Source organism: Hydra viridissima, unplaced genomic scaffold (genome assembly GCF_058129835.1).
Source record: "Hydra viridissima isolate aposymbiotic clone 2 unplaced genomic scaffold, HvirCarnegie_v1 scaffold_7, whole genome shotgun sequence".
NCBI classification, from domain to species: domain Eukaryota; kingdom Metazoa; phylum Cnidaria; class Hydrozoa; order Anthoathecata; family Hydridae; genus Hydra; species Hydra viridissima.
Window position 1 is genome coordinate 11,539,827 of NW_028324306.1, and position 24,505 is coordinate 11,564,331.

Consider the following 24,505-nt stretch of genomic DNA (forward strand, 5'->3'; position numbering starts at 1 on the left):
TATATTACTTAGAAATATAGACAAGGCATATTAGAAATAAATGATAAAGATAAAAATAGAACGGTCATTGACGGCTTTTCAGGCATTTGAAAATCAGGTTGCTATTATTAGCACTATTTCCATTTTTTTGTCTAGCCCCTGTATTTTTGATTCCTTTAGCTATTGGTACCCACAAATAGAATTTGATAAACCACAAGTATCTGACTTAAAAAATTTAAGAACCGTTCAGTTAGCAACGAACAAGAACATTTTGTAGTGTAAAATCATAAAATTATCCAAAAATGAAGAAGTTGAAACTGACTATCATTAACCAATTTATCGTTACCCACTGCCTGCAAGGTTATCTCTGAAAATTAATTTCATAACAGTTTTATCATTAACCAATTTATCGTTACCCACTGCCTGCAAGGTTATCTCTGAAAATTAATTTTATAACAGTTTTATCATTAACCAATTTATCGTTACCCACTGCCTGCAAGGTTATCTCTGAAAATTTATTTCATAACAGTTTTATCATTAACCAATTTATCGTTACCCACTGCCTGCAAGGTTATCTCTGAAAATTTATTTCATAACAGTTTTAACATTAACCGATTTATCGTTACCCACTGCCTGCAAGGTTATCTCTGAAAATTAATTTCATAACAGTTTTAGTAATCTGTAATATATTTCAAAGAAAGTTATGCTATTGAAAAATTTACAGAAAACATCTCTTTGTTAGTAAAGTGACCAATCGTCCCTCCTTTTGTAAGTTCTGTCCTCCGTTAAAAAGTGGAAGCATAACTACAATATAAAATATTACAAAAGTTTTTATTACGCATAATACAAAACTGATAATGAAAAAACACCCTAAAAACCTCAGCAAACCGTATTTCGTGATTCTGCTATCACTTATCTAATTTGTTAAAGTTATAAGAACGATTATGATACGCTTATGTAATTAATTTTTTGATACGAGAAACAAATTCTTTTGACGCTTGTTTTGAATACCCAAAACTGGGTGGATTAAAATTTTTTAAAAGTGTTAACAATGTTTTATTTTAGTTTAATTTTTCTTAATTTAATATATGAAAATCTTTAAAACATAATAAATTTACTAATTAATTGTGAATAAAAATATTCTAAATGAGGCAAAAAACATTTTGGATTTAATTTTATTTGACTACTTTTCATTTTTACCTCCTTTAACGATGTCACATGAATTTTTTATTAAACATGCGATAGACAGCCTGTTTAATACCACCTTAAATCATCCCTCGAATTTAAAAAACAGTAAACGATAGTTATTGCTTACACTGCTTACAACAAGCACATCAATCTTTTTTATTAACTTGAACCATGTCTGCAAGACAGCTTGCCTGTGAAGGTGCTGAAGAGTTGTTTACGCTAATCGAAGAAAATTCTCATGCGTCCAGAATATTTGTGTTATTTACAGGAGAAGAGGATCCTGCTACAGGAAAAAGTTGGTGTCCAGATTGTGTTAGAGGTAGGCCATATATTAGTTTTATAATATTTCTTGCAAAATATTTATACAAATAAGTGTCAAGTGGCTCATTTAAACTTATAAACTATTTCCTTTTTTTATTTTATTTAGCTGATCCAGTAATAGAGAAATGTATTCCAAAAATGAACTCTGACGATGTTTTCGTTTACTGCGTCGTTGGAGACAGACCAACGTAAGTGATATATCAAACTTGTATATGAATACACACACACACACACACACACACACACACACACACACACACACACACACACACACACACACACACACACACACACACACACACACACACACAAACAGACACAGACACAGACATAGACACAGACACACACAGACACACAGACACACACAGACACACAGACACACACAGAGACACACACACAGAGACACACACACATACACACACACATACACACAGACACAGACACACAGACACACACACAGAATACGCACAGATACAGACACACACTTACAGACACACACAGACACACACACACATACACAAACCCACACCCACACACACATCCACACACACCCACACACACACCCACACATACACACAGAGACAGACACAGACACAAACACAGACACACACACAGACACACACACAGACACACACACATAGTATTATGAATAAGCTTTAGCCCACCATAATTTTTTATTATTTTTGATTTTATCATAAAAGTATGAAGGACTTATGAAGTAAAAAAAATCAGGTTTATAGACACATATATTACAAACAAAAATATTTAGAAATGAATTAATAAAGTATGATACAAAAAGAAAAAACAATTAATAATTTGTATGTCTGCCTTTCGCATTGATTACAGAAACAAATCACCTGGGAATTAATTCATATAAATTTGTAATGAAATTTTGTGGAATATTGGCCCACTCTCTTTTTTAATATTTGGAAACATTCTTCAACATTTTTGAGGTTGTATTCAGCCTTTTTTTTTATCCAAATAACCCCAAAAATGTTCATAAATGTTCAAATCTAGACTTTGAGGAGGCCAGTTCATTACTTCAAGAACTCCCTCTTCACACATGTCCTGTAAATATTTTTTGGCCACTTGGGAACAATGTTTGGGATCATTTTTATGCTGTAGAGTGAAATTATTAACAATTAGTCTCATCCCAAAAACATAAATTGTCAATAGCGCTATCACTTAAAGATGACCGAATTTCGTAACAAAGAGACCTGCCACTGAAAAGGCTCTTTCTGAATCGATTGATGTCGGTGGGATAGTTAATAGAGCATTATATAATTTTTCTAAATTATTTGTACGCTTTTTCGTTGCATCAAAAATATCCATTTCTTTTGTAATATTTTTAACGTCACATAATACATCTTCTGGATTCTCAATTCGACTAACGTTCGTAATGGCAGCATCCAATTTTTGATGAAGTGTTAATTCAGATGTTGTCTTCAAATTTGGTTCTGCCATAAACAACATTTCAGTCCCATCGTTACTGCATTCTAATTCCTCAATTTCAACGGAATTTCCACCACCATCAATACCCTCAACAAATAGCTTCGAAAATAATTTTTTAGCCGTAGCGTGAAGGACTGATTTGGAAGGTAAAAATAATACAGAATCTATGTCCGATTTGTGTTTATAATTTGATGGATTATTTAAATATTTCAGTGAGCCAACTAAATTTTTATTCCGTCTTTCAACAATTCTCTGTTGCACATGATGCAGCATTTTAGCAGAAAAACAATCTTTATTTTTGCGCAAAACATCTAATATAAACACTAATACACCCTCTGCATCAAGTAGGGATGCTTTGCGTCAGCCAAGTCTTTCAATTCCCAATTTAATTGGTTGTAACGCTGTTACTACAGTCTGCACGACTAAATACTCATCTTCCGAAATATTGTTAACATCGTTGTGTTTAAAAACTATCAATGCTTTTAATATACATGTTTTTAATGCTATAAATCGCTCCAACATTGCAAGAAGGCTATTCCACCTTGTTTTTACATCCAGTATTAACTTGAGTTCCTTATTGTATGTAATTTTTACGTATTTTTGTAAAATTTCATTTTTAAGTGGTGGTTTACGAAACATTCGTACAATTCTCCGGACCTTTTGAATTGTTTGTGCAATACTTATGTGGCCTAATAATTCGTCAGTGATCTTAACGTCTCGCAAATTTAATAAATCGTTGCTTTGGCTTAACTGTAAATCCACTGAAGTTGTAAAATCGATTTCTTCAGACTCGTCATCTTCACTATTATTTTCATCAGAATTTTGACTGTCTGATGCATTACACTCACTGCCCGATGAATTTGAAATCACTGATTTTTTGTATAGAACATCACAAACTGCTAAATGTAGCCTATGTGCATAACAAAGTTGATGTTCCATCCCGCTTAATCTTCCATATTTTTTCATAACTGATGCACTATCAGTTACACTAGAAATTATATGCTTCTTTGTAGATAAATTAAATTCGGATAACTTATTTTCAACCATATCAATAGTTTTTTCAGCTGGAAGCAACCTAACTATTCGAATCATGCCCAAGTTCCAAAGCCTAGTTAATGAATGCACATTTAAATTCAAATAGCGACGATTTTTTAAGGATGTGTATTTGTCCATCGAAATAGAGAATCTAGAGCCACCTTGAATTTGCATAGTGATTTCCTTAAGCACTCCTTGTTTTGCTAGGTGGTATTGACACATTACCAAATTCATTACATGTGAAGGGTTTTTTGGCAATATCATTCCTTAATCAGATGAAGATTTTCTTATAAATTCAGATTTTGCAATAGCATTAATAGAAAAGCCATCTACAGCCGCCAATTTTGAAACAACTTCTTCTATAGATTCCTTTTTTATAAATGACGTAATTTTAGGTTGAGCATTTCTAACTTCAAAATTTGTTTCTTCGTTTGGCCTTTTTTTCTTCACTTCAATTTCGACTTCCTTGTGAAGATTTTTTAAATGACGAAGAAGACCACTTGTTGAAAATCCTTTACACATTATTGTTGTTTTACATATATTACAAGTGGCAGATTCTGTTTTTTTTTCTTAGGTAAAATTTTCCCATGCCTTAGATCCACTTGACATGATGGTGTATATTTATTATCCTCTTAATTAAATAGATAAAAATATACTAAAATATAAAACTATATTACCTACAATAAAAATCCCGAAATAGTGTGCTGATTGTAGATAAATTATTTTAAATTAGTTGTAATTATTAAACATTTATTTTAAACTTCACCTACTTGGTTTTTCACTTATTTCACTTTTTACATACAAACTACTTTCTTAACGTAACTAACTACTTTACTTTCTAACTAACAACTTTTATGCGTGACTAATTACTTTTTTTGCACGTACAAGTATTTGTAACTTGTCCGTAGTTATTTTATATTTAACATATCTGGGACTCCCCTTTATTCATTGTAATTTCTTGCAATTGTGATTATTTATTAGATTACTCACCAATTTTTTGTAGTTTTGGTTTGTGCCTAAGATAGATAAAATATTATTATTGAATTTGATTTATAAATTGATTTGGTTTGTTTATCTAAGCTTTATATGCTGTAAGTTACAACATATAAAATTTAAATAAGTAAATCAAATCTATTTATAAATCAAATTCTATCTTAGACACAAACCAAAATTTATCTATCTTAGACACAAACCAAAATGCAAAATATTGGCGATTTAATTGCCCTCTATAATATATCTTCCAAATTTTTATAGAAAAGGAAAAGGAAGTAATTTGTACTCAAATTTTGAGTAATAATATTTTTAATATCTTTTTAAATGTTCAAAATGTTTTAAAAAATTACCGGGATTCCCGGGAAATTTCATTGAAATCCCGGGATAATGGGATGGTTTTTTACCTCCGGGATCCCAGGAAAACAGGATCCCGGGATCCCATTTGAGAAACCCTAGTATTGCATGATGTCTTAAAATTTCTATATATTGTACTCCTGTCAGTTTGTCATCAACTCTGATTAAATAACCTACTCCAGATGATGAAATACAACCCCAAACTAAAACAGAACCTCCCCCATGCTTGATTGTTGGATATAGACAATTAGGGCCATAAGCCTCACCAACCCTTCTTACATACTGTTGTCTTCTGCTACTGCACAGTTCAAATTTTGATTCATCTGTGTATAGTACACGGTTTAACATTTCTTGCGTCCAAATATTATACTGTTTTGCATATTTAAGTCTTTTTTCTTTATTGCCACGTCGTAATAAAGGCTTTTGAGCTGCAACACACCCCCTCTTAAACCAGCTTTTAGCAAATTTTGTCAAATGCAAGATGAGGAAACATTGGTCCCAGTCACAGCCTGAATGTCTTGAGCTTGTTCACTGGAGGTTTTTTTTCTGATTTTGCAGAGACACATTTTTAAAATACTTTATGTCATGTTTTGTAAGCTTTGGAGGTCTTCCACTTTGAGTTTTATCCTCAAGAGATCCTGTGTTTTTAAATTTTTTTATAATTCTTCTAATGGCTGTCCTTGAATATTTTGTTTTTTGGGCAATTTGTCGTTAAGAATAACCTTCTTCATGAAGGCCGATAATTTTTTTATGTTCCAGTTGTGGAATTTTACCCATTTTAGCACTTTAATAACTAAACAATAATACAAAAAAAAACAAAAAAAAACACCTAAATTAGAATAAGTTTTGCTCTTAGAAAAAAATATATATATATATATTAAACACACAATATCTATGGAATATCTTTTTAAACTGTATTATCATCTAATATGAAGCCTTCACAGCAATAAATAAACAAAAATGCAAGAGCAAACTAAAAACAAACGAGCTGATACAAATTGGGTTCAGATCAGCATATAATAAAAATAAACACGTTAGATATCTAAATACAAAAATCTATTTAAAATTTTGATAGATATTGCTTTTTTTTTTGTTAAAATAGTGTTTAGTATTGTTTGAAATAAGACATTATTTATATAAAAAAATATTCAGAAGCTGTTATTTAAAATATGCTAAAAAAACATGAATTTTAGTAAGTGGGCTAAAATTTATTCACAGCAATGTATAATATACACATATGTATGTATGTATGTATGTATGTATGTATGTATGTATGTATGTATGTATGTATGTATGTATGTATGTATGTATGTATGTATGTATGTATGTATGTATGTATGTATCTATGTATGTATGTATGTATGTATGTATGTATGTATGTATGTATAGACACGCACACAGACACACAGACACAATAAAGATATATAGATATAAATATCTCTATAAAAACAAATTAATTTCTACTTCAACTTTTATCAAACAAGCTGAAACTATTCAATCAATAAGTGTTGTTTATTTTCTTTAAAATGTTGTATATAAATGTCCAATCTATGTGTTAAACCACATTTTGAGAAACGATATTGATAAAAATGCAGTTAAACAACTAAGTAGCCAATTAATAGGTATGAGAAATAGCTCTACTTCTAGCACTAGAGATATAGTAAAAAGATTACCATTTTTTTAGAATTTCCAGAAATGTTTAGCTTTAATGAAAGTCATGATAAATGTTTATCTTGACTGAAGCGTGGTAAGAAACATTTTACTAAGGAAGAACATTTTTGTATTTAATAATTGGTTGAAACAAATAATGACAGTTCCAACAAAATATGCCTTCTGCCAACACAGCTTGGGAATAGTTATATTAACAATTTTTTCCAAATAAAGAAAGGCTGGAAGATAATTAAATTTTTACCCCTGGCACAAAATTTGAATTTGACTGATTTTTTTCCATAAAAGTTTGTAATTGAATTATGTTTTAGTATGAAATTTTGATATAGGATTTATCTAAGAACAATTTTTCTTTTTAATAAAAAGTATCTTGATTTGTTTTAAATTTACGGTAGTTTGACTAACCTCTATGTAAAAAAATTTTAATGAGCTTAGCTTTTTTTAAAGGAATCTGTGTGAGTGTGTGTTTTTGTATAGATGAGAGATCTTTCTATTGAAGCTTTATTTTTTTCTTAATTAAGATGGAAAGACCCACAAAATCCTTTTCGAACAGATCATCGATTGATGCTAAAAGCAATTCCAACACTTATCAAATGGAATACTGTAAGTTGTTTGTATAACTGTAAGTCACCAATAAATGATGAAGTTGATAATATAGATATTTGATCTTTTGTTATGTTTTTTACTTTTTTAGAAACCATTATTTAAACAAAAGAAAACAATTTAACATAAAAAAAGAATATTTGATTTATCAAATAACAGTTCTTACAAAAACTAGTTTTTTAAGCCAAGTTTATATTTCTAGCCTGAGCGTCTTGTTGATGAGGAATGTGCAAATGAAGAGCTTGTTTCAATGCTTTTTGAAGATTGAAAAGTGGGTTTATTGGAACAAATAGAATTATTTTGTATTAATGTGTAACTGATTTTGTAGATTATACTAATTTATTATTTTATTCTCTTGCTTCATAGCTTATTGATTTTAAGTTAAGTATGCTTTGTAAGTTATTGATTACAGTTTTGAAAACTGATCATTTTTGCTCCCCATACAATATTATTACAGATGTAAAAACCATAGAAGTATTTTGTATTACTAAAATGATTAAGCTCGTTAAATATATTTATTTTCGTTGTTTTCTTCTTTTAAAAGGAAACCACTAAATACTTCCTGGCTATTTGATTGAAACCCTCTATCTTTTTAAAATAGCTTATCCTTTCCATTTTGTGTTTGGGTTATAGGTGAAAGTTCAAGGTCTGAGTTTTGCTCTATGTCTGCGTAACACTGTTTAATTTTGATTTAATACATATAAAAAAGAAAAGTCTGTAAAAACTTAAGATATTTGGCACTGTAAGCAAGGACACCTTGCTTATAGATATGATGTTCAGATTCTAATTCAAACTAATACCTTTCCAAACAACTACTTAGTAAAAGTGGGGTGTGATGGAAGAAGAGCATTTTCAAGAGTGTGTATAAACTTTATATCTTCTTAGATTGTGTCAATTGTGAATCAAAATAAAAATGGAAGGTTAACTAATTGAAGATTATTGCTCAGGTTAAAAATTTATCTGAGCAATAATGCTCAATTAGTTAACCTCATTCTAACATTAAAAGATTTAACTTTTGAGTTTGAAGAGTGGCTAGTTAATGCTTTTGATATAAATTGGCAAATATTTTTTGAAATCAAAAATCTCATTCTTGTTCTTGATACGTCATAAGCAAATCTAATATACAAAATTTTCAATTTGAAAATAAAATTAAAACTTTGGGAATGGTTAGACCCTTAGCTAATGATTACAGGATTGTAACAACTTTAAGTGTTAAAACTATCAGCAGCAATGTTTACTGTGTAAACTATCATACTTTAAATCTTACTAATAAAACCAAGAACTTCTATCAAAGATGGAGTTTTAAGTAACGATATCTAAGCCTTTGTAACAATGATTTTAATTGATACTTGCAACCTAAAGAGAGTCATCAAAATTAGAAACAAATTGCCGTTGGCTTGTTCTATTAAGTATAGCTGGTTCTATTAAGTACCAATGTAAAACGTTAATTTATTTCATTTTTAGAAAGAATAACTCAAAAATCCCTATGTTGTCTAATCTAAAAGATCAGATTTTACTAGCAAACTCTAAGGTAACTGACCGTTATAAAAGAGTAGTTACAAATTACGCTCCGCTATAGAAAGCAGATTTACATTTGTCAAGCTGTAATTGAAGAAACCCATTTCCATCCTCACAAAGTGAGACCACATGTCATTGTTGACATGAAAAACATTGCTGTAACTGAGCTAAAATTTTCTTATTTATCCAAAAAAGTCAACCAATTTAGCAACACAGATTATTGATTTTTCTGATTGCAAGATAACGTAAACTTAAAAAACTAACTCTATTACCCTTAAAAATTTCATAATGTACTATCTTATAAGTCTTATAAGTATATCTTATTGAGTCGCACGTTTCTTGTTGCCTTTAGTGCGCATGAATGTTGTAAACAGAGTCACTGACAACAAAATGGTTTACTTATGAACAGCCGAAACATCACGTATTTCAGCGCATGTCAAGCTGGGAATACCTAAAATATATATTTTTTAAATACAAAATACAATAACAAGCAATAAAGTTTTAAATTTCTTTAAGAATTTTAAGTAATTTAATTTCAATTTCATCAGACGTTTATAAAATGATAAACTAATATAATGCCTAGCCACTATGTACGCTGTTGGTATTATAATTGAAAGTTACATTCTATATTGCATTCTCTATATAAGTTATAATCTATATATTCGAAATAGGTGTTGTAAACATAACGGTAAAGTTTTAAGTTGATAAAAATCCAAAAAAATTAACTTTACCCATTTTTAAAACATAGTTGCTTAATACAAAACAAACACATCACTAAATAAAATTTAAAAAAAAATAACTAAAAATGTTAGACACACGTATTTCTTGGATATGGAAGAAAATATATAATTGTTACTGCTCATTGGATGAAGATATATTTAATAAGTTCTTGATGTCAAATAACGGATCAAATAAACAAATTTTGTTAAATTTCTTGGATACAACATGTACTGGGGAAGGCAAGTTGATTGCATTTTTTATAACAGAGCATGAGTTTGAAGAGGAAGTAGAAGTAGGATTTGGTAAGGTGTAATTCTTATAAAGAATTTGTGCTTGAGTTTTTATAAGCTGTTGAATAATAAAAGTAAGCTCATAATTCAATTTGCACTCTTAAATAATACTTACGCAGCATACTCTTTTTCATATATTAATGAATAAACTAACTTTTTTGTTTAAACCAAAAATTAAATTACAAAATTAATGTTCTAAAAAGTTTCAAAAATTATTTGATCACCTTTTAGGTTATTTTGTCATTTTTTGAAAACTATCTTTTCTTTTTTTTCTTTAGTATTTACAAAATTAGTTTTTAGATTGATGGCAGTGTTATTTCATTTACTAAGCAAATACAGCAAAAATTAGTTTTTGTAATTGAATCAAGTGATTTTTACATCTTAGTAGCATGTGACTAAAATCAAAATAAATTTCAAAAGGTATCTACTGATATTATTTTTAGGAACTCGTGGTTTTAGTAATCCAGATATCAATAAATGCAGTAGTGATGTAAAAGATGTTCAAAACAGTAGTATTAAAGATAATTTAAATGTTGAGGATATAGAGAACTTTTCAGTTGAAGAGATGAACAAGGCAGATTTAAGAGAAAGTCTGTCAATGAAAAAAACTGTAATTATTTTTCACTTATAATAATAAATTTATACTTATACTTAAAGTTCAATAGTTTTTTAAAATATTTAAAAATGGTTTAAAGGACATTTTATTCAAAATTTTGTTCTCCAGCAATAAAAATTTTCTAAATTTCATTTTTAGTTTTAAGTTAACCATAATCATCTAAAACTTTGAATATTTTATTTATTCTATTTTGCTTCTTTAAATTTTGTTTATTTAATTTAATCAATTTTTTCAAGTTTATTATTTTTAGTTTATCATATAAATTTAATTTTGATTTTTAGAAGATGGTAAGCGAGAAGAAAGTAAGATATGATATCTTTTTGAGTAATGGAAACCTACCAGAGGATAAAGAGAGCAGTGAATGTTTTTTTTTCTTGAATAGTTCTAGAAAACCTGTCCCAGTTCTTTCATCTCTTGAAGAAGCTGAAGATACTCTTCCTACACTATTAGAATATGGTCTTATTAATAGCCCTCCAATTTTGAATCTAGAAGATAGCTTAATACAGGTTAGATTTGATAACAACTATTCCAGAACAAATCAGTATATATTTAAATCAGAAAATCTTAATTAAAATTTTAAAATATTTAGTTTAGAGTTTTTTGCTGGTATAACTTAAAGTTGGTTACACAAATCATATTTTGTGTAACCAACTGTCACAGGTGTTTTTTTAGTTAAATGAACTTTTTATTTATTACTTAATTCATTTTCTTTTTTTTAACTTAATTTTTTTAATTTAATTTTTCTATTTTTTTTTTTTAAAAAAGGTATTCATTGATTAGTTTGATAAACTTGCATAATAGTATATATTTGCAATTTTTTTGCAACTTATGTATCTTTCAGAATTCATCAAGAATGTTGATGAATTCTGAAGAATATATAAATATCTGAAAATTATCTAGAGTATTCATGATGTGAAAGATTAAAGCAGTTTCTATTTTTGTATAAGGAAGTTTAAAGTTCAGCTTTTGTGTGTGGTATACAGTTTTAATATTTTTAATTTCAAGCTTTTATTTTTCTTTCTTGTTATTTAGGTGTACAGCATTCTTCTTTCATATAGTGGTCATAAAAAAGAAGCATTATACCATCCACATGGTGATGGGTTAGTTGACAAAGTGTCGATTGACAAAAATTGGCAAGAGACACAGGCTAATTTCTATGCAAGAGATGAGTTTATCAATCAGATAAACAAGTTCATCTCACAGATATCTGCAACTGTTAAACAAATTGAAGGTTTTTTTTTTTTTTTAGTAGTAAAATAAAACACAATTAAATGTATTATTCATAAAAATTTTTCCTCATTTTTTACATTTTCCACTGTTCAAGAAATCAAGCTAAGCAAAAAATACTTTTCTAATTATTCTTAAAGTGTAAGCTAAATAACTTTTCCCTAAAAATTAATATTAAATTGTTTTTCCCTAAAGTTTAGTATTAAATTGTTTTTTTTTTTCAGTTTTTTTTTAAAACATAAAGAATATTTTTTATTGGTGATTTTTTAAAGGTGATATTAAGCTCGAGATACCTATGTTTGCTTGGGATTTGAGTGGTGACATTTCTGTACACAGTCGCGACCCTCACCTTGTTTCTAAACTAGAAAAATTAATTTCTCAATGGGAAACAATGATCTCTTCTGCTGTTGAACAAGTTCTAAAACGAACACCTCAAGGTAAAGGTCCATTGGTTGAGTTAGATTTTTGGAGAGAACGTAATGCAATTTTGAGTAGCATATATGAACAGCTAAATCATGGTGTTGTTGAAAAAGTTGTTCAAATTTTGAAATTGGTTGATTCTGAATTATTATCTAGTTTTAATTACTACAAGTAAGTATTTTTCTCTCTTAAATATCTCAGCATGGATGATTGAAATATTTATTAATTTATCTATGTATTTGAGTTATCTAAAGTTTCTGAATGTTTATTTTAACAATTGATTGTAATCTTATTATGTATTATTTTTTTTAGGGTTGAGCTAACAAAATATTATGTTGAAGCTAAAGACAATGTAAGATTTCTTTCAACACTTGAGCGTCACTTTAAAAATCTAAATATGGGTAACAGCTTTCAGAATGTGTTAGATACTATTCCTTCTTTAATGAATGCCTTACATATGATATGGATTATTTCACGCCATTACAATAGTGATGAAAGAATGGTTCCTTTAATGGAACGAATTGCATGGGAAATAACAGAGCGTGTTTCTAGAGTTATAAATATTCATGAAGTGTTCAGGTATGCATGCATGTTTCAAATTTGTGTTCACTCATTTTTTCAGTTTCAAATACTTGCATTTATCTAGTTCAGCTGACTATACTTTTTTCTTATTGGATTCTTTTATGAAATTCTAAAAGCTAAATAAAAAGCAAAGTTACAAATAAAAAAAACAAAAAACTTGCTTTCTTACCCTAAGAAATATTTAAAAAGAAGGTATTGTGGCATATGATAAATATTCTTTTGATGCAGGGATCATATTTGTTATTATCTCGAAATATAAATTTTATGTAATCCATGGATATACTATGTTAATCCTACTTTTATGATGAATTGACTCCAAAAATGTAGTTCAAACAGAATTATTTATAAGAGCTAGAAAAAGGGCTTTTATTTTTGGTTGTATATTAAACAGGCCATCAAAAATTAGATTACATTCAGCAAACTATGTAAATCTTAAATTTGGTTAGTTTGGACATGTAGAACTCAAAAATATTATCAGTTGTTCCCAATCAGATCAAGGTTTTTCTTTACAGCATTACCCTGAATTTTCTAAAAAAATGTGAAGAAACATCAAAATTGTTTAAATAAAATTTACATATAATTAGCATCAATAATCAACTAATTTTTTTTTGTAGATTTTCTTTTTGCATTCCAGATATTGAATTTCTTCACCCAAAACCAATTTTGGGTGAAGAAATTCAATATCTGGAATGCAAATCACAATACCCATTATTTTGGAATGCAAATCACAATGCAAATCACAATACCCATTATTTTCTTTTACAAAAAAATCATACTTTGTATAATTTAATTTGTTATTGAAAGTTCTTATTTTAAAGTTAGTAGCAGTAATAAAACCTTTTTGTGTGTAATTGATAATGGTTAATTTTTTTCAAGGTCAACAGTCAGGGATTAGGTATCCATATTTTTTATGTTTTTAGGATAGTAAAAATAGGAAACAATGCTGGTATAAAAAAAACTAAACTATTAGAGATAATGATTAACATAAATGCTCATGCTTAGTGTTCACTTTTGTATACGCTCATGCTTAGTATTCATTTTTTACATTTCAATAAAGGAATTTTCAGACAAGATTAATGCAAATTTTTTAAAGTTATGAGTTTGAAATCTCAGAAAATATTTGTCTTATTAATATATATTTGTGTTCAAACACTATGTTAGCTTATTTTCAGTAAGAGTATGAATGTCTGATGCCTTTAAAAGCATGTTTAAAAGTTATTTATTAAAACAATTTTCAGTTAAAACAAAAGTATATATCATTTATTTATAGTAAAACTTACAAAGTTAAAATCTTACAGAAGTCATATTATATTTCTTACTTATTCTACAAATACTTAGTCTTAGCTAATTTGCAAATGCTAGTAACAATAAGAAAGTCTGAATTTTTAGACAAAAAAGTGTAAAAAAAGCTAGTACCAAACACTGTAGTTTGTGAATTTAAAATATTGGCACATTCCAAATTCATGAGTTTGAACTGAATCTGCATTCAGATGTTGGCATAGAAAGATGAATGCATATAAACAAAAAATTTAATGTATGGAACATGTTAAAAGACTTGCTGCAATTTGTTTTGCCTAATTGATTTAACTTAAAAATAAAAGAAAATAATTGATTTGAAAAGATCTCAACAAAGCATACATTTTATTTGCCTTGAGTGCTTGTTAACATAAAAGCACTAACATTCTTAGTTTACGTACATGACCACAATAACACCCTTTAAATGATAGTGTGCACATTATCACAAGTAACCTTATTTTAATCATAATGTTTTATCTTATTATATAAATAGCTTGTAAACATAAAATAAAATGAATCAACAGTGTAAGAGAAAATGTAGTAAAGATTTAAGAAATACTAAAATGATATACAATCAGTATTAAAAGTTCAATTCAAACACAAAACTTTCTGCACAATGCAAACAAAGAAAACTCCTATAAAATTAACAGTGTTTGAGTATTTCATGATTAGTTCAAAATAAATTTTGTGTGTGTCAATTATAATTATTGATAAAAATTATTTTAAACAAAAATCAGTAAATTCAGTGGTACTGATAAAAGTTAACCTACCAGAGCTTCTAAATTAAAAAGACATTTGCTTTGTTTTCAACCTGAAGTTTTAGAAATTGTTAAAATGAAAGGTTATAAGGATGATAAAGATACTCCAATTACCTCAAAACAAACTAAGTCATATCAAGAACCAATGCCAGTAAATAGATATTTTATTACAGACAAAATAGTTGTAACAATGACTGCATAAATTTTTTATATGTATTATTAAAACGGTGATAAAAAACAGTATTCCATTAACCTTCTTTTTACAACCAGCACTTGCAGGCCTTAATGAAGAAATGACTAGAAAAGTTATAGTTTTATTAAATCAAGAACTGGTAGGAAAATTATTATTGAATGATGTCAGAATAAAAAAAAAGAGAAAAATTAAACCTTAACTATTATGCCATTAAATCTTGATACATTGATGATAACAGTAAAATAGTGATACACACACTGGGATTAAAAGACACTTAGGTGCATCACACAAGTGTTTTCTACAAGAGCTAATAAAAAAAGGTTTTAAATGATTTTGAAATTAAAAAGAAGCAGATTTTATGCATATATGTAACAGATAATGCTTCAAATACAATAAGCACAATAGAAACAAAAAATGTATCTGTTAATGATGAAGCTGAAGAAACTAAAGAAATTTCAGAAATTGAAGCTGAACAACTTGAACTTCATGAAGCTGTAATTCCTGTAAATGATTCTCAGTCAAAAGTTGCAAACATCCAGCTAAATCTAGTATTGATAATTTAAATGCTACAAATCTTATTGCTAAGTTGAGGCAAGTTGTCAAAGCATCATCAAAGCAATAGCTATTCTGTTTCACCCTTAAGTTGCAAGCTGAGAATTAAATTCCTGGTGACTTCTTGATGGAGTCAAGAACTTTAATATTCAAACTCAACAACATTGGTGGACTAATGCTAATGGAGTTGTATCTTCAATAAAGAGAAGGAAAGGATGATTGTTGCAGAATAAAAAATGTAAGAAGTAACATACATAGATCTATTTAGCTGAACAGTAAGCAATTTATAAACTGAAAAAAGGGACTTTACCATCTTGTCTTTTTCATGAAAGGACAACATGTTTCTGAAAATCTTGAGTCACATGACAGAGCAGTTTCAGGATCCTAATCACCTTCTTCAAGCAAAGAAAAAGACAAATCTTTGACTTTTAAAGAAACTAAAGACAAAATTGCACAATCAAAAAAATTCAAGCGTTGCTATTTAAATATTCTATGGGAACCTTTTAATATAGAAGTTGTTAAATTTATGCAAGGTTTTGAAGTGCCTGTGAGGAATCAGAAAATATGACTTCACAACAGAACTAGCAGTAGGAAAAGTAATTACCATTTATCCAGAGATTTTTTAGAAATGATGCTTTGGTATTAACATATATGCCACCCACCTAAGTCAGTGTTGAAAGACTATTTTCTGCTCAGAAAATGATTAAACAAGATTTAAGGCTGCCATGAAGGAGGATCTAGAAGAAGCAGTTCCTTTCCTGCAAACAAATGTCTTTACATTTTAAATTGATAACAATATTTTATTTTATGAGGTTTTAAAGAAAAGTTTTTAAACTTTGTAACTGATGCACAACTGTAGCAGTGTTTAACAAAAAAAACCTAGGAAGAACTTTTTTAGTTTTTTACAATAGGAAATTAGAGATAAGAAGTTATTAGAAACTAACTAGTAATTTTAAAAATATATTTTTATTTAATTTGAATCAGGCTAGTAAATTCATTAATTTTCTTATCAGCTTGACAGCTTCTACTAATGAAGAAAGATTATTGACTTATTTATTATGTGAGTGTAATTTTTCATTTATATATTACCAAAGGCTATTACTAGTCTCATTCAATATTATAGGTAGCTAGTTGCTACTATTATTAGGCTACTAGATACAGTCTACAGGTTAGTGTTTTAATTGGTTTAATTCTATTGTCAGTAATCACCACATGTTAGTTTGGTTATTAACTATGCATCTCAGTGCTCATTGGCTCATAACTACTTAAAAGATAAAAAATGATAATGCCATATGGTACAAGCTACAGGTTATTGTGTATTTATTTTATTATGATTTAAATATAAAAATACAGATTTGATTACTAACTTACAATAGGCTACCTGAGCATACCTTATTTGAAAAAGCCACTGTAGCATATGGTATTTAGCTGCAAGCTATGGTGTAATAGAATTTTAAAAATATCCTTTTAAGTAATACATGTGCTTCAAATAATATATAACATAATTTCTTGCATAAGTAGTTGTACAGAAAAAGATTGAGTATGAGTAAGAAATTTTTCTGGCTCATTGCACAGCCCTGTCCATCTGTACAGGGTATCATTAAACACTTTTAAAAATCTTTGGGCAAAGCTGGCTTTCTTAAAGTACATGTATAGGTTCTGAGAAGCTCAAGAATGTAAAAGAACTATATTTGTTTTGGAGTTCTATGCATTTAAATTTTCATAAAAATATATTTTGACTTAAAATCTATTGATTTTTAAAATTTGTATATTTTTGGTATTTTTACATATTTTCATAAATAAAAGTTTTGTTTGTAAGAAAAAAATTTGAACTATAGGATAGGCTCAAAACTTTCTGGTTGGGTATAATTAGCAACAACTCAAGAAATGCTTAACAAATTAATTCAAAATTTTTGTTATATTGAAGTTTATTGTATCATTTAAAGTTTTTTAATCAGTTTATATAAATTTCAAAAGACACTTAGAAAGTAATTAAGGTTTTTTTAGAGTAGGTGCCATCAAAGCCTGGATCTTGCTTTCAAAGACCTTTTTCAATGCTGCCATACAGTTTTGCTTAAGTTCTTCATCATCTTTTGCTGATTTGTTGTTTTTCAACAAGATTCCTTTTATAAGTGCCCAGTAACTCTTGATTACGCACTGCTCAGAGTAGGATTCACATCTTTCAGTATGATTTCGATGCCATTTTGATTGTTCCACTCCTTTTCTTCTTGGAGTAGTGGATCATTGCCAAATCTGGTCAAAAGATAACTGACTTGCTGTGTTTGTTAATAAATTACAAAAGATGTTTCTGAAGACATTCGGTGATGTACAAATTGGAAGTCAAAGTCTTTCAAGTGAAGAATGGAGCACTCTTAAGGCTACAAGAGCAAATTGCTTGCCATAGGAGTATCTTTGGAGCAAACCTTTCTGTCTGAATATATTTAAATTTGTTGCTGACATATACATCTTTTGGCTGATAATAATATTGATTGCCAAGCAACTGTAAGAAACCCTTTTTGTATTATATTTCATTGTCCTGAATAATGCATAATTTTTCTTGGTTGAAAAGTTTGACAAGCTTCTTTGCATGGGGAATTGCTTTTAATTCTCAATCAATTGATTGCTTCAATTGATTTTTTTCTTAGTATAAGACTTAAAACCCTTACTCTTCAGTGCTTTTCTGACAAGGATAGAGCTGCATTCAAACTTTTTGGCAAGATTTCTTTAGAATTGGCATGGATTTTGTGTAATTGATTGGATGATTGAATTCCCTTTATTTTTGTCAATAAAACCTTTCTTTGTTCTTGAGTTCTCCTTTTATCTCCTCAATATGTCTTTCTTCTTGAGTCTCCTTGTATCTTCTCAATATGTTTCCAACTGAAGATTTAGTGACTTTTGACAATTTCGGCAATTTTTTAATGATAATAGGTTGGATTTTGAAAAAAAAATTTCCAAAACATTTTTCCGATTATTCAATCGTTTACTCATTTTGGACTGATAAACTGATAGTATTAGTAAAACACTAATATAATTAAATATGTATATAGAACATCATTATAAAAAAATTTGGAATTAAGTATTTCTCAAATTATTACTAATTATATCTGATTGTAAAGTTTTTAGCCTATTGATAATTAAAAAAAAAAGCATGGTTTTTAATTTAACCCTTCAAGTTTTCTAGAAACAGTTATAACTTTCTTAAAAACTGTATTAAAAACATTTAGAGAGCCACCTAAGTTTATAAAGAAAAAGGTTCAAGATGCAAAAGCATCACTTATCATATGGAAGGATTCGTATTTTGAAGTTCGTTCTAAGATAGAAGCATCAGGTCGTGATGTGAGGTGGGAGTTTGATCGAAAGCGTTTGTTTGAGAGAAGTGATTACATGTCAAAGATATGTGATGATATACATGAAATTGCCCAGGTGGGAATAATTGTTTACAATGGAAGAGGGTGTTTTGCATACACCCTCTTCTATTGTATTAATTCTATTTAATCCTGATAACTTCAGATTGTTATTTGAAGTTAATGTGATTTTTTCCCAATATATCAATTAATTAGTAAATATTTCTAAGTAAAAGAGTATATATATAGGTAATTGAGGAATTTCATAATATTTTTGGAGAAGAGTTAAAGTTAGTCACTGGTGATTCTAAAAGAATTGATGGTGTGTTGTCACGAGTAGATTCGCTTGTGATACCTTTTGAAAGTGTAAGATTTGGATTGTTTACATTTACTTTTTTTCACTTATAGTTTATTTGAAATTTGTTGTTTTATTGACATTTCTTTAAAGAATTTTAAACAATTTTAAAATAGTGTGGCTTTGCAACTATACATATAAATAAATTTCTATATTTTTAGGTTGTTTTTGATCCATTTGATATTCAAAGTGCAGAACAATGGGTCTTACTAATGGAACGCTTTCATAAACAAGTTGTATCAATTGATAATGAAGCAAAACACTTTATTGATGATTCATTTAAAACACTTCGCTCTGCGGAAGGTGCATTTGATATGTTGTTAAAATTTCAACATATTCGATCACGTGAGGCTATCAACAATCAAATGATGAAGAAGTTTAATGATATTTTACTTCAATTTGCAAAAGAGGTCTGTTTTAAGAATGATTTAAATAATTTTATGGTATTCGCTTCTATTACCCTTAATCCTTATTTACTCACATTTTTATCAACAATTGGATGTTTTGTTTTTTTAATATCAAAACTTTTATCTGCTACAAATTTTTAAGGAAGTAAGGCTCCATAAAAGATTTTTTTTTAAATTGCTTAAATTTTAAAACGTATTTTAATTTTTTTTCATTATTTGTAGGTTGACAAAGTTTGTGAAATATTTAAAGAACTAGAATCTAATCCTCCAATCAGCAAAAATCATCCTCCAGTTGCTGGAGCTATAATTTGGGAACGGTCTCTATTTCATCGTATAAAGAATACTATTCTAAAATTTCAAGTCATGGAAGATATGTTAAATAATGAAACTGGAAAACTGGTAAATATTATTTGTTGTTTGTGTATTTGCTTACATATGGTTCTGTGACATGCTATATTATAGTCAAAATAGTTTTTTTTATACTCTAATACAATTAGTGGAAATTTAGTTTAATATATATAGGTCACACAGAAATATCTTGTAGTAGCACGAATAATGAAAACTTATGAGGATCAAAAATATGCACTTTGGAAAGAGAAAGTAGAAAACTTGCTCCTTACATATTTAAAGTATAATATACTGTCACAAGATATTACAAATAAGCACATTCAACTTAACAATGGTATTATTTCAAGTACTGATTTAAGTGCTACAGAAAATGTAGTTATGCATAATCCTGCTAGTAAGTTGTTTTCATTTGTATTGAGTTTTATTTGTTGGTGAGAATATGATACAAGTAACTTTTATTAGTTGGTTTGATGCATTAGTTAAGCATGGCAGTTTTTTTTTTTTTTTATATTAAAATCATTTTAATTAAGTAACAAATAAGAAACTCTTTCTTAAATTGGAAAAGATAATCAATTCCAGAATTCTCAAAACACTACTTTTTTTCTTTTTAAAGTAGGTAATTTATAATGTTGCCATTTTAAGAAATCTTGAGAAATTAATTGATTTACTTAAAGGTGTAAAGAAACTGCCAGATAAAGTTTACCAAAAAAAAGCTTAACTTTTTGTCATTTTCTTTCTTAACACATTTTAACATTAAATTTTTGAACATGTGCTAGTTTAGTTTAGAGTTTGTTACTATCTCTACAGTATCCTCATCAGGTGATAATTGGCATTTATTTATAAAACTAACTACTTTTAAAGCTAAGCATATTTTACATTTTATATGGTATTGTGTTGTTAAATAAATTTGGGGCATTTTTCTGTAGATAATCAATTAGTAAAAAAGTTTTTTCTAATGTAAAAATAAAATTCATTAATACTTGTTTGGAAATTACTAAAATTACTAATGAACTAATATTTAATATAAAAAGATAATTAATCCTTTATACTCTTTTTTTTTGTCCATTACTATTTTTAGAAAATTATGTCCACTACTTTGTTAATTTTCCTGCTGAATTGTCAGAAATCATACTTGAAGCAAAATACCTTGAACAAGCTGGTTTTGCTATACCAGAGTTAGCAAGAAATGTTGCATTACAGGTATAGGCATGCTCAATTTTTAAAAAACTTTTCTTTCATTTTTTCAATTATTGAAAATTGCTTGATAACATTTTTAGGAAGATAAATACAATCGAAATGTGGACGAGCTTAATCGTATGTTAAAACAGTATCATAAATGTTTAACAGTGCTTGATGAAGCTGAAGTAAGACCTTTAGTGATATTGTAGCCATATATTATTATCTACTACATCTTAGAAACAACTTAATATTGTTATTTTAATATATTTTCACTTTTAAGTTAACTATAATTAAGTTTGATTAACTATTCAGTATCTTCTCTTGGATGAGCATCTTAGTCAAATGCAACGTGTATTAAAACCTGGAGAGAAACGATTGAATTGGAACTCTTTAGGAATAGGTGACTTCATTACTAAGTGTGAGCATGCCATATCAAAATTTGAATCACTTATCAACCAAGTTCAGAAGAATGCAAGGGATATTACAAATCGACTCCAAGTGATTGAAAGAACTATTGTATTCCAATATCCATCACTTAAGCCAGGCAATGTTTATCCTGAGGCCAAGGTCTTTTTTACTAATTTTTTGAACTTTTAGTTATTTAAGTTTTGTTGTTTTTCACATGCTCAAATAAAACATTATTTCACTCATACATTAATCAGTCATCATAAATGTAAATGTTTCTATTTTAGGAATATACTGAGTTTCTTTCTTTGATTCGTGGGAATGAATTGGAATCTCTCTCACGCAAGTATCGTGCTATTGGTCCTTTATTAACAAAAATTGAAGGAGTTGTTATGCATACAAACACTGGAAGGTCTCCAAAATTATGCAGTTATTATTTATATTGGGAGGAGAAAATATTCCATTCTCTTCTAAAGGTGACTTTTTAATCATTAAAATATGGCTTGTTTTACTTTCACTTATGTAATCATTATTTAAAATGGTTTTTTGTTTCAATAGATTTTTTTTTACATACTTCCATTTTATATTGTTTTATTTCGATTTATGAATTCAGTTCTTTGTATGGCAGTATTATGTTTTGCAGTTATTTTGATTAAAGTTTTGTGAAAGTTTTGTGGAAGTTTTGTAAAATATTTTCAAGGATAGACATTCTTCTAAAAAACATTTTTCCCACTTGATATATTGCTCTCTAATCCAACAGATGCATTATCTAAGAAGCATAAGCATTTTGACTCATAATATTTGTTATTTTAACTTATTTGTGCATATTGCTATTTATTATTTGCTTTCATATGTATGCATAATTTGTTTTTGTTTTTTTTTTTTTTCAGTTTGTTACAAAAAATCTTCAGATTTTCTTATCCCAAATTCAGTCAAATAAAGTTCTTTTTCAAGTGGAAACAGTTTTATCTGCACCTGAAATAATTCTTTTACCACCAGCTACAGAATTGTATAAAATGTTGCTACAAGTTGTCAGGGACACTGTAGAATGGTATTTATCTGATTTATTTTGATTAAAATATTTTTTTATTTTTTGGTTTGATATCAATAAAACTTTAAAATGAATTTGCTTTTAAGTTTTTTTGATACATTAAACAGTTTTTATGTTTATTTCAATAGTTTCAAATATAAAAAGAGTATGGCAGCAATTAGATTATTGCACTGGTAGTGCATCAAGTAGATTATTTAATTAGTAGGGCAGCAAGTAGGTTATTGTGCTGGTAGCGCAATAAAGAGATTATTGAACTGATAGAGCAGCAAGTTGATTATTGTACTGATAGTGTAATAAGTAAATTATTGAACTAACAGGGCAGCAAGTAGATATTGTATGACTTTATTTTTTTTGAAATGTGTTAGTTTAATATAGCTGTGCTCTTTTTTTCAGCACCAAGTTGTTTATTAGATGGATGCATGGTTCATGCATAGAGACCCTGCCTCAAAATATACCATCTGAAGATGAACCGTTTGTGTTTAGTTTTTTTTCAGATATATCTGCCCATCCACAAGTTATTGATTTAGTTTCCCAAATATCAAAAGGAATACAAGCTGCCATAGGAGGGCTGAATAAATATTTAAACAAGTGGAAAAAATATAGAAAATTATGGAGTCTTGATAAGGTATTCTAAATGTTGATTTTGCATTCACATGAGCAACTCTAATGTTTTCAGCATACACATAACCTTTCCATAGACCATGATAATCTATCTTTTTGTTAGAACTAAAAAAAAGGTTTGTTAAAATTTAGCAATTTATAATCTTTTATTTTGGCTTTTTAGGTGATGATTATTGAAAAGTTTGCATCCAAGAATCCTAGTTGTGTGCAATATGATGAGAAGTTGCATTTTTATTCAAGCCTTGTTAATGAGGTATTTTAAAGAGTATTCAAAATATGATGGGGTATTTTAATGATTCAATAGTTTGTATTTTGTACATGTTTTTATTATGCTGATATGTTTCTATGAACTTTTATTTGATAAAAATCATTTATTTTTAGTTATTTATCTTCTTCTTCTTACTTTTTTAAAAAAGCTGATTGTACAGCCTACTTCTAAGGAACTTAACTTCATCTATTTGAATTTGGAGCCTCTTGTAATAAGTATTCAGTCTAATGCAAGGGCATGGGTTACATCTATTGGAAGATTGCTTAATGTTGCAGTGAAGGAAGAGCTTTATAGTTTGGAAAAAGAGTTAAAAGTGGGATAATGAAATTATTTTTATCAATTGTTGTGTAAAATAATTTTTTATGCTTATAGCATTTTATAGTTAGTTTTGCTTATATAAAGTTATTTTTATAGCATTTTATAGTATCTCTAAGTAAAGTATTTATTTTTAAGTTAGTTTAAAGCTATTTTTAATATTTTTTTTTTCTTTTTTTTTTTTCAAATTTTTTTATTTTTGTTAGGTTTATTCTCAAGATTTGAAATATTCCCCTGATACCCTAGAAAACCTAAAATTTGTGCTAAAATGTATTGCAAATATTCGTGACTTGCAGTTACAAATAGAATTAAGAATCTATGATGTTCAAGAGCGATACAGAACTTTGCAAATGTATGGAATTGAGGTATATATGTTCTTTTTTACACCTTAATGTTTCACTGATTGACTTAAGGGTTAGATTTAAAAGTTTTACTTTTAAGATTTTT

The 24,505-nt window shown here is 28.2% G+C and overlaps 2 protein-coding genes across 3 annotated transcripts in view; both read left to right on the forward strand.

The window, feature by feature from the left end:
- Positions 1-1,205: 1,205 nt before the first annotated feature.
- LOC149886136 (thioredoxin domain-containing protein 17-like) lies at positions 1,206-7,943 on the forward strand. Its single transcript, XM_090092127.1, has 4 exons — positions 1,206-1,486; positions 1,595-1,676; positions 7,512-7,593; positions 7,796-7,943. Exons 1-4 carry the CDS (start codon positions 1,339-1,341, stop codon positions 7,859-7,861), a joined length of 378 nt encoding a protein of 125 aa, XP_089948253.1. The 5' UTR covers positions 1,206-1,338; the 3' UTR covers positions 7,862-7,943.
- A 1,543-nt stretch (positions 7,944-9,486) lies between these two features.
- The window catches only part of LOC145184696 (dynein axonemal heavy chain 10-like), a 43,653-nt gene continuing 28,634 nt past the window's right edge, over positions 9,487-24,505 (forward strand). For both annotated transcript variants that reach the window (XR_016453880.1, XM_090092128.1), the window contains exons 1-20: positions 9,487-10,133; positions 10,565-10,731; positions 11,019-11,243; positions 11,770-11,968; positions 12,237-12,555; positions 12,697-12,963; positions 18,990-19,188; positions 19,359-19,475; positions 19,626-19,874; positions 20,094-20,270; positions 20,394-20,613; positions 21,298-21,419; positions 21,497-21,583; positions 21,711-21,965; positions 22,091-22,279; positions 22,694-22,854; positions 23,248-23,479; positions 23,639-23,728; positions 23,892-24,056; positions 24,265-24,423. Coding sequence is in view for 1 of the 2 variants with exons in the window: in XM_090092128.1 (XP_089948254.1) it covers positions 9,917-10,133; positions 10,565-10,731; positions 11,019-11,243; positions 11,770-11,968; positions 12,237-12,555; positions 12,697-12,963; positions 18,990-19,188; positions 19,359-19,475; positions 19,626-19,874; positions 20,094-20,270; positions 20,394-20,613; positions 21,298-21,419; positions 21,497-21,583; positions 21,711-21,965; positions 22,091-22,279; positions 22,694-22,854; positions 23,248-23,479; positions 23,639-23,728; positions 23,892-24,056; positions 24,265-24,423 (3,816 nt within the window). In the remaining variant the exon portion in view is untranslated. The remainder of the gene's footprint in view (positions 10,134-10,564; positions 10,732-11,018; positions 11,244-11,769; positions 11,969-12,236; positions 12,556-12,696; positions 12,964-18,989; positions 19,189-19,358; positions 19,476-19,625; positions 19,875-20,093; positions 20,271-20,393; positions 20,614-21,297; positions 21,420-21,496; positions 21,584-21,710; positions 21,966-22,090; positions 22,280-22,693; positions 22,855-23,247; positions 23,480-23,638; positions 23,729-23,891; positions 24,057-24,264; positions 24,424-24,505) is intronic.

Excerpts from the sequence above, each read along its gene's own strand:
- LOC149886136 (XM_090092127.1), top strand. The coding sequence starts at position 1,339 with ATGTCTGCAAGACAGCTTGCCTGTGAAGGTGCTGAAGAGTTGTTTACG. Across the intron at positions 1,487-1,594 it reads GTGTCCAGATTGTGTTAGAG|CTGATCCAGTAATAGAGAAA; the intron begins GTAGGCCATATA and ends TATTTTATTTAG. Across the intron at positions 1,677-7,511 it reads GTCGTTGGAGACAGACCAAC|ATGGAAAGACCCACAAAATC; the intron begins GTAAGTGATATA and ends TTCTTAATTAAG.